Source organism: Magallana gigas, chromosome 6 (genome assembly GCF_963853765.1).
Source record: "Magallana gigas chromosome 6, xbMagGiga1.1, whole genome shotgun sequence".
Lineage (NCBI taxonomy): Eukaryota > Metazoa > Mollusca > Bivalvia > Ostreida > Ostreidae > Magallana > Magallana gigas.
In genome coordinates this window covers 15,069,267-15,083,886 of record NC_088858.1, presented here as the reverse complement: position 1 = coordinate 15,083,886, position 14,620 = coordinate 15,069,267, and the positions used below count along the sequence as shown (strand labels likewise).

The window sequence follows — 14,620 nt, the reverse complement described above, 5'->3', positions numbered from 1 at the left end:
TTCCATTTAATTTTTTCTGCACCCAAAAGGGGGGGGGGGGGACAATGTAAATTTACTTTTTCATATGTAGATTTTATATAAAAAAAAACCCAAAAAGAATCTACTGCAGGTGAAGGGGGGACAGGCCCCCCTGAGGCTACTTCCTGTTTAGGGTACTTGTACATGTATAGGTATGCCCCCTCCCTTTCGCAAAAAATGATGAATCATGAAATATATGCTGTGAAGTTATATATAGTTATAATTCTATATATCACATCGGTGTGCATTCATTCATTCAACGATAATCATGATAATCATTGCACAGGTAGATTTACACGTATGACGTAAAGTTATAGGGCCTGGTTTTAACTACTTAACAAACATAATGCGTTCATTCTCTAATAATATCCATTTAACACCGTCATTTCTAAATTAAGATATTTCATCATGCACCTTCAAAGGGACGTCCAATCAAATGATTTCTGATTGATCACATGACATTCTTACTACGTTCAGTATTTCGTCAGTTTTTAACAAGGTGTGTAGCTAACTGGTCGGATAACTGGGATTCTCTGTGTGCTCTCTATAATTTTCCTTAAAAGTGGAAAATAATGCCTTTAAAAAGAGAAAAGACAGCCTTTGCTGAACGAAATTTATCGTATCTACGATTTACGGAACTCGTGTTTGATGTAAACAAGCACACAGAAAATCTCTACAAGCGACGGCCATTGATGACTCATCTACAAGTCACCACCAAATCACAACACAAATTGAAATAATGTCTACATAATTATATATAAATAATATTCCTACACTTATGAAATGACATAAAAACATATAATTATATATGAATAATTATGAAAAAGAAATATCCAATACATGAATACAATTTAATATTATATCTATAATACTCTGTTCTCTGGTGAAAAAGATAATAAAGACAATATTTAAACACAAATGATGAATACAAGATACATGTATGGTATGTAAATTACAGATTCACGATATGATAACAATACCTTTATATTGTTTCAGTTACAAAAGTACGAGCACTATTGTTTTGTATAAAATACGGAATATCAATTCATACGGAAAATATGGCAATGGTGGAAATAAACATCGACAACTTGATCGGTCGTCTGCTGGAAGGTAAGAATGCTTTCTATTCTATTCTTTTTAAAAAATTAAGAACCATTTTAGCAAGAGCTTGGACTTTGGGTAGTTTGTGTCAAACAGCAAGTTGACGTAAGCCTGTTTATTTCATTACATGGCTCTTTGAAATCAACTAGATTTGTCTGGCTGTTGAGCTAAGACTACGCAATCGGTGTATATTTCACTCGAAACCAGCGCCATTGTTGTTTTGACGCAAGAAATTGATAGTAACGTTCTACTGAAAGTCCAAGGCATTGTTAAAATGGTTCTATAAATACTAGTTATACATTAAATTTGATTTGGGAATTCGAAATGAGAAATATATAAATGAATTTTGCATAACAAAAAGATTTTTATTTTTTTTATTTCTTTTTAAAAAATATTTGATATGTGGATTTGTAAAAAAAAAAAAAAAAAAAATGTAAAAATATCTCTTTAATATGAAATAGTCAGAAAGTCTAAACATGGCACAGTTGTTAAAATGGAGGAAGGAGAAATCAGATCTCTCTGTCTCAAAGCGAGAGAGATTTTCCTTAGTCAGCCAAACTTACTAGAGTTAGAGGCCCCAATCAAAGTGTGTGGTTAGTAGAACTTGATTAAAACAACTTTATTTAAACAATCATGCGATTTTTCAATTATTCTCTTCAAATTTTGTTAATTTTAATTTTGAAAATTTTGCATATTTTGAATATGTTCCTTTCGCTTTCAGGGGACATCCACGGACAGTACACGGACCTTCTTCGTCTGTTTGAGTGCGGGGGATTCCCCCCGGAATCTAATTACCTTTTTCTCGGAGACTATGTGGACAGGGGGAAGCAGTCTTTAGAAACAATTTGTCTCCTTTTGGCCTACAAGATCAAATATCCGGAAAACTTCTTTCTTTTACGCGGGAATCACGAATGCGCAAGCGTCAATGTTCTTTACGGATTCCACGATGAATGTAAGTATGATCTCGCACACTTTTTGTGAGAGAAGCATATATAAGAGATTGATTATAATACAATATGATAATAGGCATGTTATGGTAACTATGCGCGGATCCAAAAGAGGTCGGGCCAGGGCCGGAGGGGGGGGGGGGTCCAGATACCCCCCCCCCCGTAAAATTCAAATTCCTTTTTTATATATATATATATTATATATATATTATATATATATATATATATATATATATATATATATATATATATATATATATATATATATATATATAATGGTTATTTTTTTCTTTAGGTAAGAGAAGATTCAGCTTCAAACTTTGGAAGACATTCACTGACTGCTTTAATTGTTTACCGATCGCTGCTGTCATTGAGGAAAAGATATTTTGTTGTCATGGAGGTTAGTTTAAATGATATGTATATCTCTAAAAAAAAAAAAAACCCGATCCATTGAATTTTTGAAAATAATAGACTGGGTAAAATTCATAATTTCATTATCTTAAAATATTAGTTTGTTTAAATAAAATATCAGTTACTTGGACACTTTTGAACATGCATTACATCTTTTTATTCATCGATGATTCCATGGATGTACATGTATTTACTTTTGTACCCACGCTCGGTTTTCAAATCTATTAATATAAAAGTGTCTTGAAAGAATCAATCCCATGTATCATACATGAATTGAGAGCCTTATAAAATTTTTGATTTGTTCAGGTTTGTCTCCGGACTTGCAGTCTATGGAACAGATCCGAAGAATCATTAGACCCACCGATGTACCGGATACAGGTATAGGGCGATGATATCAAACAGAACAACTTCATTAGTACAAATTACGCTTATTTTGTTACAAGTTCAATATTCCCGCAGAGACGTTCATCAATCGTTCCATTTTCTTCAATAATGACGGGATATATTATTCAATTTTGTTTGTAAAACAGGTCTTAAGGATGTGTTTTACAATTATACTCTTTCTTTAATTTGTAAAATCGCAACTCTTGACATCATGCTGAACTGTATTATTTCAAAGCTCCAATATAATTTTATATGACTTCACATCTTGAATTTTCTTTTTTAGGACTGTTGTGTGATCTGTTGTGGTCTGACCCCGACAAAGAGGTCAAAGGGTGGGGAGAGAACGACAGGGGCGTGTCCTTCACCTTTGGCGGAGATGTCGTCAGCAAGTTCCTGAATCGTCACGATCTCGATCTAGTCTGTCGTGGACATCAAGTAAGAATTTTACGTACATGCATTAAAAAGACACTTTATGAATGTGCTATTACAAAGAAATGAAATTCCAAGTTCGGCAATTATATATTTGGCATATATATAAAAATATTTACTACTAAGAACATGTATAAGTACTAATAAATTAGTAATAATATTAGATTCTGAAGTTAGATTAACTTATTTGTGTTTTCTTATTAACATTTGACAAGGCACATAAAACAATGAAGTAATGAAGTTAGAAACTTATTGATCTTTTTGTGTTTTCTCTAAATTTGATAGGTAGTAGAAGATGGATATGAGTTTTTTGCCAAGAGACAGCTGGTAACAATATTTTCAGCCCCGAATTACTGCAATGAATTCGATAATGCGGCGGCCATGATGTCTGTGGATGAATCTCTCATGTGCTCGTTTCAGGTGGGGTGATCATTCTCATTAAGCAATTCTTTATCACATGCAACGAAAGACAACTCGTACATTTTAATGTAACGTTAACCTTGGTGAATTTATTTTTCTTAATTTGTAAACGTGTTGTAGATTTTAAAACCAGCTGACAAGAAGCCGCTGTACAAATATCAAGGTCGCCCTTTGACTCCACTTAGAAGGTCAATCACTCACCATGAACCTAAGGACAATGAGGGGGAAACTCACAAAAAGTAGCTCCACAGTTTGTCAGTGTATACTGTATACTGTGAGACAGTATCAAACAATTTATGTGCCAATTTCAACACTAATACAATTTCAACACTGTAATACTACAAAGTAGATATGAGGTCTCATTTACAATAACTATATTGTACATGCATATATATTATATAAATTTTCGTTTATAAGTTGCATATATGTAATATTTGTATAATATTTTGTAATAAAATTGTGTAAAAAAGAAGCATGGGTAATAGTTTTGAATAACTCCGTATATGATATGGCGTTGATATCTTATTAGTTTATTTTTGTGTTTATGAATCATATTTTTATTATTTACGGGTTATGCTTCTGTTAAATTCATTACTACATGTACCAATAATTCAAGATATATAGGAGACTTGTATTGGCCTCAAAGAAATATGAGTGTAATGCAACAGTGCAAAGAATCAGTGGTGTAATAATAATAAAAAAAAAAGCTAAAAAGAAGAAAGGAGGGGATAAGGAATCAATAATTATCTGAAACAGCAATAGTATTACTCATATAACAACCAATAGTACAGTAATCAGGGCTATCATTTTCAAGACTTTGGTTTTATTGAATTTTGTAACATTTTATGACTGTAATTCTACAAATGAATTTCCTCATGAAAAAAAAGGTTTCTTCGGATTATATTTCAACGTTTGAAATGAACGAAAAAGAGATATTAAGGGGTGTGAACAGTTGATATTTTGGTATCACGTTTTTCAAGATATTTGGTTTCATTTTAATAACATTGTTTACGAGAACATCAATATCTAGAGAGTATATAAAACTAACAGTTTTCTGGGGGTGTTTGTCAAGACGTCACAATGTGGACTTTTGTTGTTTTCACGATTGCTGTCTGGAGTGTTGATGCCAAGGGAATCAGACTTCACCTATCAGGTAGATGTTACTGCGGTGTATTCGGTCTTTCTACTAGTTTCTAAATGATGTATGCAAACACGGTAATTAGTTTATTTGTTGAACCAATAAAACGAAAACGAAGAAAAAATTACTGAAAAACTGAAAATAATGAATAATAGCAAATGACCAAGAAACGTTGTAAGAATGAAGGAATGTTTTAGTGTATTCATCATTTTTTATAAAAGCGCTATTACAAGAAATCATATTGACGCAAGCGTCAAATGGGCCGCCAAAATATAGTTGTTTGCATCATCATTGGTTGATAACATAAAAAAATCACAAACCATAACGAGTTGGTTGTACTAATTTTAAGGGTAAATTGTAATATATTTTCAGCAACACGTTTTGAAGTTAAACATTTTACTATTATTATTAAAAATCGAGTTCGTTACCGTAAGCATTTCTAACGATAATTGTATGATAATTGCAATAGCATGAATTAATAGAGAACACATTGATTTGTACATTATTCTAATACAACGTTCAACTCATCATTATTCTCTTGGATATTATATATCTCAAACCATTTTGATATTTTTGTTGCATTGTATTGAATTAAACCGTAATGCATTAGTTTAAATGATTTCAAGGGACTTCATAATAAAATAAAAATGGATTATTTTAAAGGTACATGTGAGGTCATCTCATCCGGTAGAATCTGCACAATTTTAGAATTGAAAAATATGCCGGATTTGTTTCCTATTTCATTTGACGCAGCACAAAGAAATTTAAATATATCATCTATGTAAACGTTCATGTCATTCAGGTCTTTAGTATTTCAGGTCTTTAGTATGTCCCTTATACCGATACATTGTTTTGAAACGAATGAAAAACTCCGAAATTTTCCGAATAGAAATGTATATTATAGTCTCGATGAAAAAAACCGTCTCTAACATGACAGTCTAAGAACTACTTTATATTTGCGAGTAAAACAAAAAAATGTATTATTTTTTAAAAGGCATAAAACATATTTCTATATGCAAATTCACTTTTAGTTCATAAAAAGGCATAATATTACTTCCGTTAAAAAAAAACTATCCCGCAGAAACGCAGTGACAATATTTTAATGTATATCAAATAACGGACCGCCTTCTGGCGGCCCGTAATAAAGAAACTTCATTAATATTCTATGGTTTACGTAAACTAAGGTCTTTTTGAAATGTTATCTTATAACACATTTTTATTTGGCTTCAGATGAGATGAAGGACATGCTACGGAAGTCTAACTGGGACCACCAGAACACCGCCTTGTCCATTCACGGTCCAATGACCCTGGACGTGCAGTCAAGTTTTAAACTGAAGAAGGGACAGGTGTTCCTAAAATCAAGTAAGTTCAAAAAAGGGTATTTATTTATAATATAAGTAAGAAATGTAAACAAATAATTGAATCATTTTGATCTACTTTAATAAAGGAGTCCACGGCAGACATAAAGACTGTGCAGACATTAAGATGCATCGTCCGCTGAGTAAAGACGGGGTGTACACAATTTACCCAGCCCCGGGGACAAACAAGACCGTGTTCTGTGACATGACCACTGATGGAGGGGGATGGACCGTGCGTAGATTATATCAGTCCTGGCTCCACCGTCACCAACATGTTTAAGTCCCTCGACTCATTCCTCAACTCAAAACCTTCACACGAGGGTGCATAGATTTCAGATCATGCTGAGTATTTATTTGAGAAAAGTTGGTGACAGCGGGGCCTTGGGACAAAGGAATCGTTTTAAATTAAAAGGATCACACCATTTATAAGTAATCTACACTTATTTGATATAATTAACATTTTTAATTGCAATGTTTGTTTCCGTTCCTTTCCTTTGGACACAATATTTTCGAATGTTAGGTAATCCAAAGAAGACAAGATGGAGACACGAACTTTCTACGGAAGTGGAAGGATTACAAAAACGGGTTTGGTCACGCTGAAGATGAGTATTGGCTCGGTAAGTTACTGTAGCTTGATTTCACGCAAGGAAAGACTACTGAGTATCTACGTGAACACTGTTTAACTATTTTTTTCTTCGTCAGGAAATGATGCCATTCATGCATTGACGAAAGATAAAAAACAAGTCCTTAGGATTGACTTGATGAAATTTTCGAGGGAGAAAGCACATGCGACGTATTCTTCATTTTTTGTGGATAATGAGGCTAACAAATACAAACTGTCACTCGGGGGGTTTAATGGAACAAAAGGTCTAGGTATGTAGGATTTCAAACATAGTGTTATTGCTTTGTAAAAGAAAATATCTATGGAATGCCTCGAGTATACTTACATGTAGTAATGATGAGAATCATAAAAAACACGAACCACGGTTATAACGCACAGAGCATATTACTGTTATAGCATGATTTGTGAAGAAACATGCATTAAGAAATTTTGGAACATTGATATCAAGTTTTCATATAAAAGTATACAAAAACCAATGTTTATAAAAATATATGGGTCGCTTGGTGTTAATGGGAAAATAAAGGAGTTAGTGAACACTAAGTTCTAGATCAACTATTATCAGATTCAGGTGATGCACACTAATTTTCTTTCCATTCAGGAGATAGTTTTGCAGATTCCAACAACTCATATTTCAGTACTGTAGATGTTGATAATGACAAAGCTAGAGGAGACTGTGCAGGGATCTTCAAAGCAGGGTGGTGGTTTAATGCATGCATGAACACCAATTTGAATGGTGTTTACCGTAAAGACTCGAAGAAGGATGCTACGGAAGTGTCTTGGAAGACCTGGGGAAACACGTGGAAGTCTCTAAAATCAGCAAAAATGATGATAAGATCTCGGCAAAACGCCTAAAACAAGGAGAAATCCAAGCTTATAAAATGAGATGATGATGCAATTGTCTATAGTGTTATCAATGTCACCATTTACTCACGAAAATAAATTATGCATATGTTTAACTGTTTTTAGCTCACCTGAGCTGAAAGCTCAAGTGAGCTATTCTGATCACATTTTGTCCGTCGTCCGTCTGTCTGTCTGTCTGTCTGTCCGTCTGTCTGTCTGTCCGTCTGTAAATTTTTTACATTTTGAACTTCTTCTCTAAAACTGCTTATCCAATTTCAACCAAATTTGGCACAAAGCATCATTATGGGAGGGCGAATTAAAATTGCAGAAATTAAAGTCAGATCTGTATTCAAAGCGGAGAAAACCTTGAAACTGTAGAAAAAGGGGGGTGCATTTTTAAAAATCTTCTTCTCAAGAACTACCGAGTCTAATTCAACGTAGTTTAACATAAATTATCCTTATGGGAAGGAAAATATAAATTGCAAAAATTAAGTGCTAATTCTGTTTCAAATCTGAGTTATTACGAAAATAATAATTATAAAGGAAAGGCGTGTTTCAATCGGGCTCGGCATACGGTAAAATGGGGGACGGTGTAAAAGTAGTCCGGGACATATGTCCCGGACATATGTCCCGGGATGTCCCAATTTTCTATTTCGCGTCTAATTTATTTTTTAGTTATTTTTTTTCAAAAACCATTAATCAGATATCAAAAAGCATCTTTATTTTAGCCGATGGTATTATTTCTGCCACATATAAAACACTAATAAGTTAAAAATTGCCAATTTTCCTTCACCAAAAGTGTAAATGTAGTCCCGAGAAATCGACTGTGTTTTTCGATTTCCGGTTTTCGTTTTTCCTTTATATATACATTAAATAAACAAATTTCTAAATAATTTTTCTTGTCGATGCCTCTTTATTATTTGTTTATAGTAGAAATCGTAATTATTTATCACTTTTTAACCTTAAAAGCAGTTATTTACGCTTTTCCCCGCGGGACATTGCAGTTTATTTAAAACTGAAACGATATAGTACAATTGGAAACCCAGCAAAGTAACATGTAAGAATTCCGAACAAAATTCATGTTTAATATCAATAATTTCATATCATATTGAGATGAATTGTAAAATATTAATTTAAAAAAATATATTAGTATTATTATTAGTAATAGTTTTAATTAGTTCGATAACTTCAATATTAGAAAATGCGTTCAATCGTTTAAAAGAATTGTGGGAGAAGTGACGTCATAAGTTAAAGATAGAATATGACCTCTTTGTGATACATTATTATATCCCTTCTTTGATTTGACATATAATATCAATATATATATATAACATTCATAAACAAAAGGAATTCACTAAATTCTGAGAGATTCATGGCGCAGTTGAACGCCTGATAGTACAATTATGTATTGAATAGCATGTGATTTTGTGTATTACCGTATGATGATAAACGAATAATTCTATGAATTTTTTTTATGTATAATAACCCCTACGACCTATAGGCTGATATTCCTGGGTCCGCATCGTAACGGGGATGGACTTTCTGAAGTATCGCAAATCCGGCTAACATCCTTTACTGATCCGTTATGCGGAATTGTATAAACAACCCCTGCTGGGTTTTCGGTTTTACTTTTTCTTATCTGTTTCTTATGAACTGCAATGTCCCGCGAAGAAATGCGTAAACAGTTACAATAGGGATTGAGAATAACTTAATAATTATGTTTATATTATAAATCAATGTTTGATATTTAAATACAGTATATATACTTATAGAATTATGTTTATTTAATGTAAAAACAAAGGCAAAACGAAAACCGGAAATCGAAAAACATAGTCGATTTATCGGGACTACATTTACACTTTTGGCGAAGGAAAATTAACGATTTTAAACTTATTAGAGTTTTATATGAAGTAGAAATAATACAATCGACTAAAATAAAGATGCTTTTTGATGTCTGATTAATGGGTTTTGAAAAAAAATAACTGGAAAATAAGTTATACGCGAAATACGAAATTTGGACATCACGGGACATATGTCCCGGACTACTTTTACACCGTCCCGTAAAATGGGTAGGCAAGACTTGGCCTGAGCTGAGCAAAACAAAAGATTGGCAGGTATTAATCTGCCAATCTCATTAAAATTTCAGGATATTTGATGGACCAGTATATTTGTATTCGCTGTAAATATTGCTGCAAAATAATGCGTATTTGGAATTGACGATTGCCGATCTTCCCCGGCTTTTATTTTGCCACGGCCCGGGTTTGCATACCCATTTTACCAAGACTCGTATTCCATACTTCTAAAACGAGGTTAAAAATTCTTTGTTTAAAGCAGCCATGACATTATACGAAAAAGGGTCGATCTGACTATGATGAATTTGCTTGCTATGCAACAGTTCGTGTATGAAGGGAAATTTTTGAAACATGCAAAATATATTGGTGCCGGTGTTGTATAGCAGTTTTTCCCCCATAGTAGCTTTTCCCCCCGGAAAACCTACTATATAGTAGCATTTCCCCCCGGGGGGAAAAGCTACTATATAGTAGCTTTTCCCCCATAGTAGGGTTTCTCCCTCACGTTTTTGGTTCAGATTTTATAAAAAATATTTATGGAAATCCAGTAAGGATTAAAATCAATGTTTCTACACTCCCAGGTTGCATACATGTATATCTGCATTCATCTGTAAAGGTTAAGTTTCGTTTTGCCGATTTATTATTTTTATAGACAATGCTGAAAGTTGAACATGTGTGTAATGGAATTACACATAGAACTTAATTTAGGTAATTTATTGAAAAGTTATATACTTATATGCATAATTCTGGGTTCTGAAATTGTATTAAACGAGAATGTTTTAAGAATTTCTTGATAAATCTATCAGACTGTTTGTCTGTGAAAATTTCATCCAGGCTAAACCTCTGTTTTAGAGAAATTTTGTTTCTGATGTTTCAGAGCCCGATTTTTAAAATCCTATAATAATAATAGTGCATATTCTTTAGGGTCCAATGTCTCATAAACTAGAGATGACCATATCACCATATTTTTATTGTGGCAGTGGTTTACCACTTGAAGATGACTCTGAAAATTTCAGCCCTCAGGGTAGGGGACCTTGATGTTTCAGGGCCCGATGTTTAAAACCCCATTATAATGATTGAATAGTGTTCTATAAGTGGGGACCCGAATCTCAAATTCTAGAGATGACCAATTACCATATTTTCACAATGATAATGGTATACCACGAGTAGATGACACCGAAAATTTAAGCCCCCATGCAGGGTAGGAGCCTTTGTTGTTTTCGAGCCCGATGTTTGAAATCCAATTATAAAGAATATGTATTTTTAGGGCCCCATATCTCAAAAACTATAGATGACCACATGAACATATTTTTACGGTCATTTAAAAGTAAAAACATCATTTAAAAATACACAATCACCCATATATTTCTTTATCAAAATGATTGAAAAGTACGTTTAATTCTGCTGCTTTTTTTTTATTTAGGAAAAATATTTTTTAAAAAGGTACGCGTGTAAAAATCAATATTCTTCAAAACATTTAATCAATTCATAAGATGACTAATGATATAATAAATAATTAGATAAATAAATCAATGAAAGGAGAAACCAAAAATCAAAAAAAATAAAATAAAACAAACTTAGCGCATATACGACTTTTTTTATTTGTTAGTTGATTAGAAGAACACGCTTATATTTTAAAAAAGTCAGCTAATCACAATACATGTGTTGGTTGTTTTTTGGTTTTTTTTTAATTCCCCTTGTTTAATTGTGTATTTATAAATCACGTTGCAAACTTAAAAGTGGAAAAATTAGCAAATAGTGAGTGACAATATAAACATAAAGTTATATCAGGTTCTATTTCACATTCTCTAAAATAACCGGCAAAGATACCGACATTGTTCTGGTTGTGAAGACATTTCATTGTTTTTTAAAATGTTTACATCTTAATATCTCGCGTTTCGTAGAAATGTGCTTAAAAATGTGAATATGCGTAACTTTAAAACGTAGTGGTAAACACTAACTTTACACTTGCTTTTAATACATAATTAAAATACCCCTTACCCATGATTTAGAACCCCATCAATCAAAGTAAAACTAAAACATTTCAGTTTCTCATCATATCATTGCATCCTGTCTCCCGTTTGATATTTAGAAGAAGAAATATATAATTGTTTTTAAGATCGATCGTCAATTCTAACGGTATTAATTTAAAATTTATAGCCTTTTGGACGAAGGGAGTAATACATTTCCACGTTTTCTTCCGTTCCTCTACAAAATTAAGTCAAGATTGGTCAGTTAGTTCCCTGGGAGAAGCTTATACATTGATGGTAATACATTGGAAAATTAAATTTCCAAACCGGCGTATTTTCACTCAAATGTGTTCTCACGTGTTCATAACGTCGAAGTCAAAACTGTAGATAAGCATCGATTAGATGAAAAAGATTCGAGGTATTCCGAATTCCGTGTATAAGGTGTTCCAAAAAGGGGTGAGAACAGGTGAAATAAACGATGATGACCCATGCATGTTATAAAGGCGCATGCCTTAGTTCATATTTGGGGTTGAAAAACCATGTATAAACCGGCGCATTTTCACTCAAATATGTCCTCACGTGTTCATAACGTCGAAGTCAAAACTGTAGATAAGCATTGATTAGATGAAAAAGATTCGAGGTAATCCGAAATCCGTGTAAAATTTTATTCTATGTATTAATAAATGCCATAATTATCCTTTTTTTGTGAGAAATTAATATCATATCAGTTATTGCAAATTATTGTCACGAATGGTCCGCAATAAACATGGCCGGAAAGTAAAAATGGGGGAAAATCCACTATATAGTAGGTTTTCCGTGGGGGTAATCTGGCTATAAAAAGGGGGAAAGCCCACTATATAGTCAGCTTTCCGTGGGGGAAAAACTGCTATATAGCCATTTTTCCGGGGGGAAGAACTGCTATATAGCCATTTTTCCGGGGGGAAAGATGGCTAGGGGGAAAAGGCACTATATAACACCGGTTTTCTGAAGTAAATTGAGGCTAAATATTTCAATGCATTGACAGTTTTCACACATGACGTTGGTGTTAGCTTGTTCTGATTTCCGTTTCGTTTTCATTATTTATGCTTTGTAACCTGGGAGCTATAGTCTGTATTTCGTGATTTTTAAGTATCAAATCAAACAGAGACTTCGGTAAATCAAACAGTTAACTGTTTACCTGCGCAAATTAAGCAAAATCTGATGTATCAAAAAATTACTAAAGTATAATTTATTCTATCGGTAATACGGCATTATCTTTTGCGTAATGGTAGATTAATGCAATATGTTTTGTTAAGATGCTCGGCATTTTCTCGAGTTTATTCAGTTTAAATAGAGTTTGATATCGCTGAAGGAAATATGTAGGTACATACATGTATACATATGATTCATCTCGAAAATATAAATTGTGTTCTTTATTTGTTATAGTGCATGTTTCTTGTGTTTAATTGTTTTCAATTTCTATTTACTAACCATATTTGAGTGTTAAGCTTCGAATTATAAGCAAGATACAGAGATTTGCTCACAATTCTATGTTTGTACACAGATCTTAAAAACTAAAGATTAAAAAAGTAAAAAATTGGTCAATATTTATTAAGAAAATTTTCAAAGTCTGTTCTTCCAGAAACAAACTTTAAAAACTTATTATATTGTAAACTTAACCTTTTTTCGTCATTTTTACTCCTACTGGTCATGTGATCCTTGACTGTGTTTGTGTTCATTGGTATAACCTGATTTTGAACCTCAAATACCAGTGAAATGGTCTTGAGTGAATAAAAGAATTGAAAATCTTAGGCCATTCTTTTTTTCCATTTTAAATGCTGAATAGGAAATACCAAGTTAAAAATCTTAAGCTGAATGTAATAAACAAATGTGAACAAAATATGACTCAAACCTAGGCGAACTGTGAGCTCTGTATCTTGCTTATAATTCTACGATTGACGCTGAAATTTTGGTTGAACATTAGAAATTCTATATGAATTAGAGTATGTTAAATACTTGTACAAACAAAATAAAAGAATGATATTCTGTATATACCTACTCTCTGGGGCCCCCTCTGTATACAATAAATAATGTGAAATCTACATCAATTTTGATAGTTTTTCAGACACGAGTAAATAAAAACGACATCTTTAAAACAGTTTCCATAGTTCTGACACATTTCTGTTGCGGGGATAAAGTAATTATCGCTATTCCTAAGAAAATATCACAGCGGAAAATTATCCTGGTTTGTATGCAAAGTTAATAACAGTCATTAAATTATAGTGGAGAAGACAAATAAATTTTTTGAATGTTTTTAATTTGAGGAATTGAGCACATAGAGGGACAATTTTCTTCTTCACATCTATACATGTAGGATTTTTAAAATAAAAAACAATAACTATTTTATATTTTTTAAAAATACAATAACTAGTAAGTAGTTGATGAAAAAAATGTACCTATATGCTCTCATATATTTTGATCGCTTCACAAAGTGGGGGGGGGGGGCAGAACGAAAATATAGGGAATTGGAAGTTAACAACTTAACAGTGTACCCCTACCAAATGTTAAGTTTTATATCTTGCGTGGGATTTTCTTATTCTGGTAAAAATTAGTATTTCATGAAGGTTCAATGTCAAAGATTACGTGTATGCAAAAATAAATGTAAAATTCGAATACTTTACAATATTTATTTTTTGTTATTCTACCGATGGACCATATGGCACAATATCTTTTGAACGCCCATTGTTGCTCAGGTGAGCGATGTGGCCCCATGGGCCTCTTGTTCATTAATATATTTTATTTTGCAATGCGTTTATCTGTATGAATTCTGGTACATGTAAATCATTGTAAAAGCTGGGAAACAATTTTGGGAAACAATTTTCATCTTGTAGGATTTTTTAAAGTAAATGGCCTAGGAAAAGAAATAAAAAATGG

The 14,620-nt window shown here is 32.7% G+C and overlaps 2 protein-coding genes across 2 annotated transcripts; both read left to right on the top strand.

Annotated features, from left to right (window-relative positions):
• Positions 1-129: 129 nt before the first annotated feature.
• LOC105318349 (serine/threonine-protein phosphatase PP1-beta catalytic subunit) lies at positions 130-4,094 on the top strand. The gene is made up of 9 exons (XM_066087872.1): positions 130-517; positions 1,015-1,128; positions 1,581-1,712; positions 1,841-2,071; positions 2,362-2,466; positions 2,784-2,855; positions 3,145-3,296; positions 3,576-3,710; positions 3,831-4,094. The coding sequence occupies exons 2-9, from the start codon at positions 1,077-1,079 to the stop codon at positions 3,951-3,953; spliced, it is 1,002 nt and encodes a 333-aa protein (XP_065943944.1). The 5' UTR covers positions 130-517; positions 1,015-1,076; the 3' UTR covers positions 3,954-4,094.
• A 631-nt stretch (positions 4,095-4,725) lies between these two features.
• LOC105333234 (ryncolin-4) lies at positions 4,726-7,765 on the top strand. The gene is made up of 6 exons (XM_066087828.1): positions 4,726-4,863; positions 6,079-6,210; positions 6,296-6,438; positions 6,727-6,823; positions 6,909-7,079; positions 7,427-7,765. The coding sequence occupies exons 1-6, from the start codon at positions 4,791-4,793 to the stop codon at positions 7,678-7,680; spliced, it is 870 nt and encodes a 289-aa protein (XP_065943900.1). The 5' UTR covers positions 4,726-4,790; the 3' UTR covers positions 7,681-7,765.
• Positions 7,766-14,620: the final 6,855 nt, after the last annotated feature.

Coding starts and splice junctions, on each gene's coding strand:
- LOC105333234 (XM_066087828.1), top strand. CDS start 4,791: ATGTGGACTTTTGTTGTTTTCACGATTGCTGTCTGGAGTGTTGATGCC. Junction 4,864..6,078: donor AATCAGACTTCACCTATCAG/GTAGATGTTACT, acceptor ATTTGGCTTCAG/ATGAGATGAAGGACATGCTA. Junction 7,080..7,426: donor TAATGGAACAAAAGGTCTAG/GTATGTAGGATT, acceptor CTTTCCATTCAG/GAGATAGTTTTGCAGATTCC.
- LOC105318349 (XM_066087872.1), top strand. CDS start 1,077: ATGGCAATGGTGGAAATAAACATCGACAACTTGATCGGTCGTCTGCTG. Junction 1,713..1,840: donor GGCCCCAATCAAAGTGTGTG/GTTAGTAGAACT, acceptor TTTCGCTTTCAG/GGGACATCCACGGACAGTAC. Junction 2,072..2,361: donor TTACGGATTCCACGATGAAT/GTAAGTATGATC, acceptor TTTTTTCTTTAG/GTAAGAGAAGATTCAGCTTC.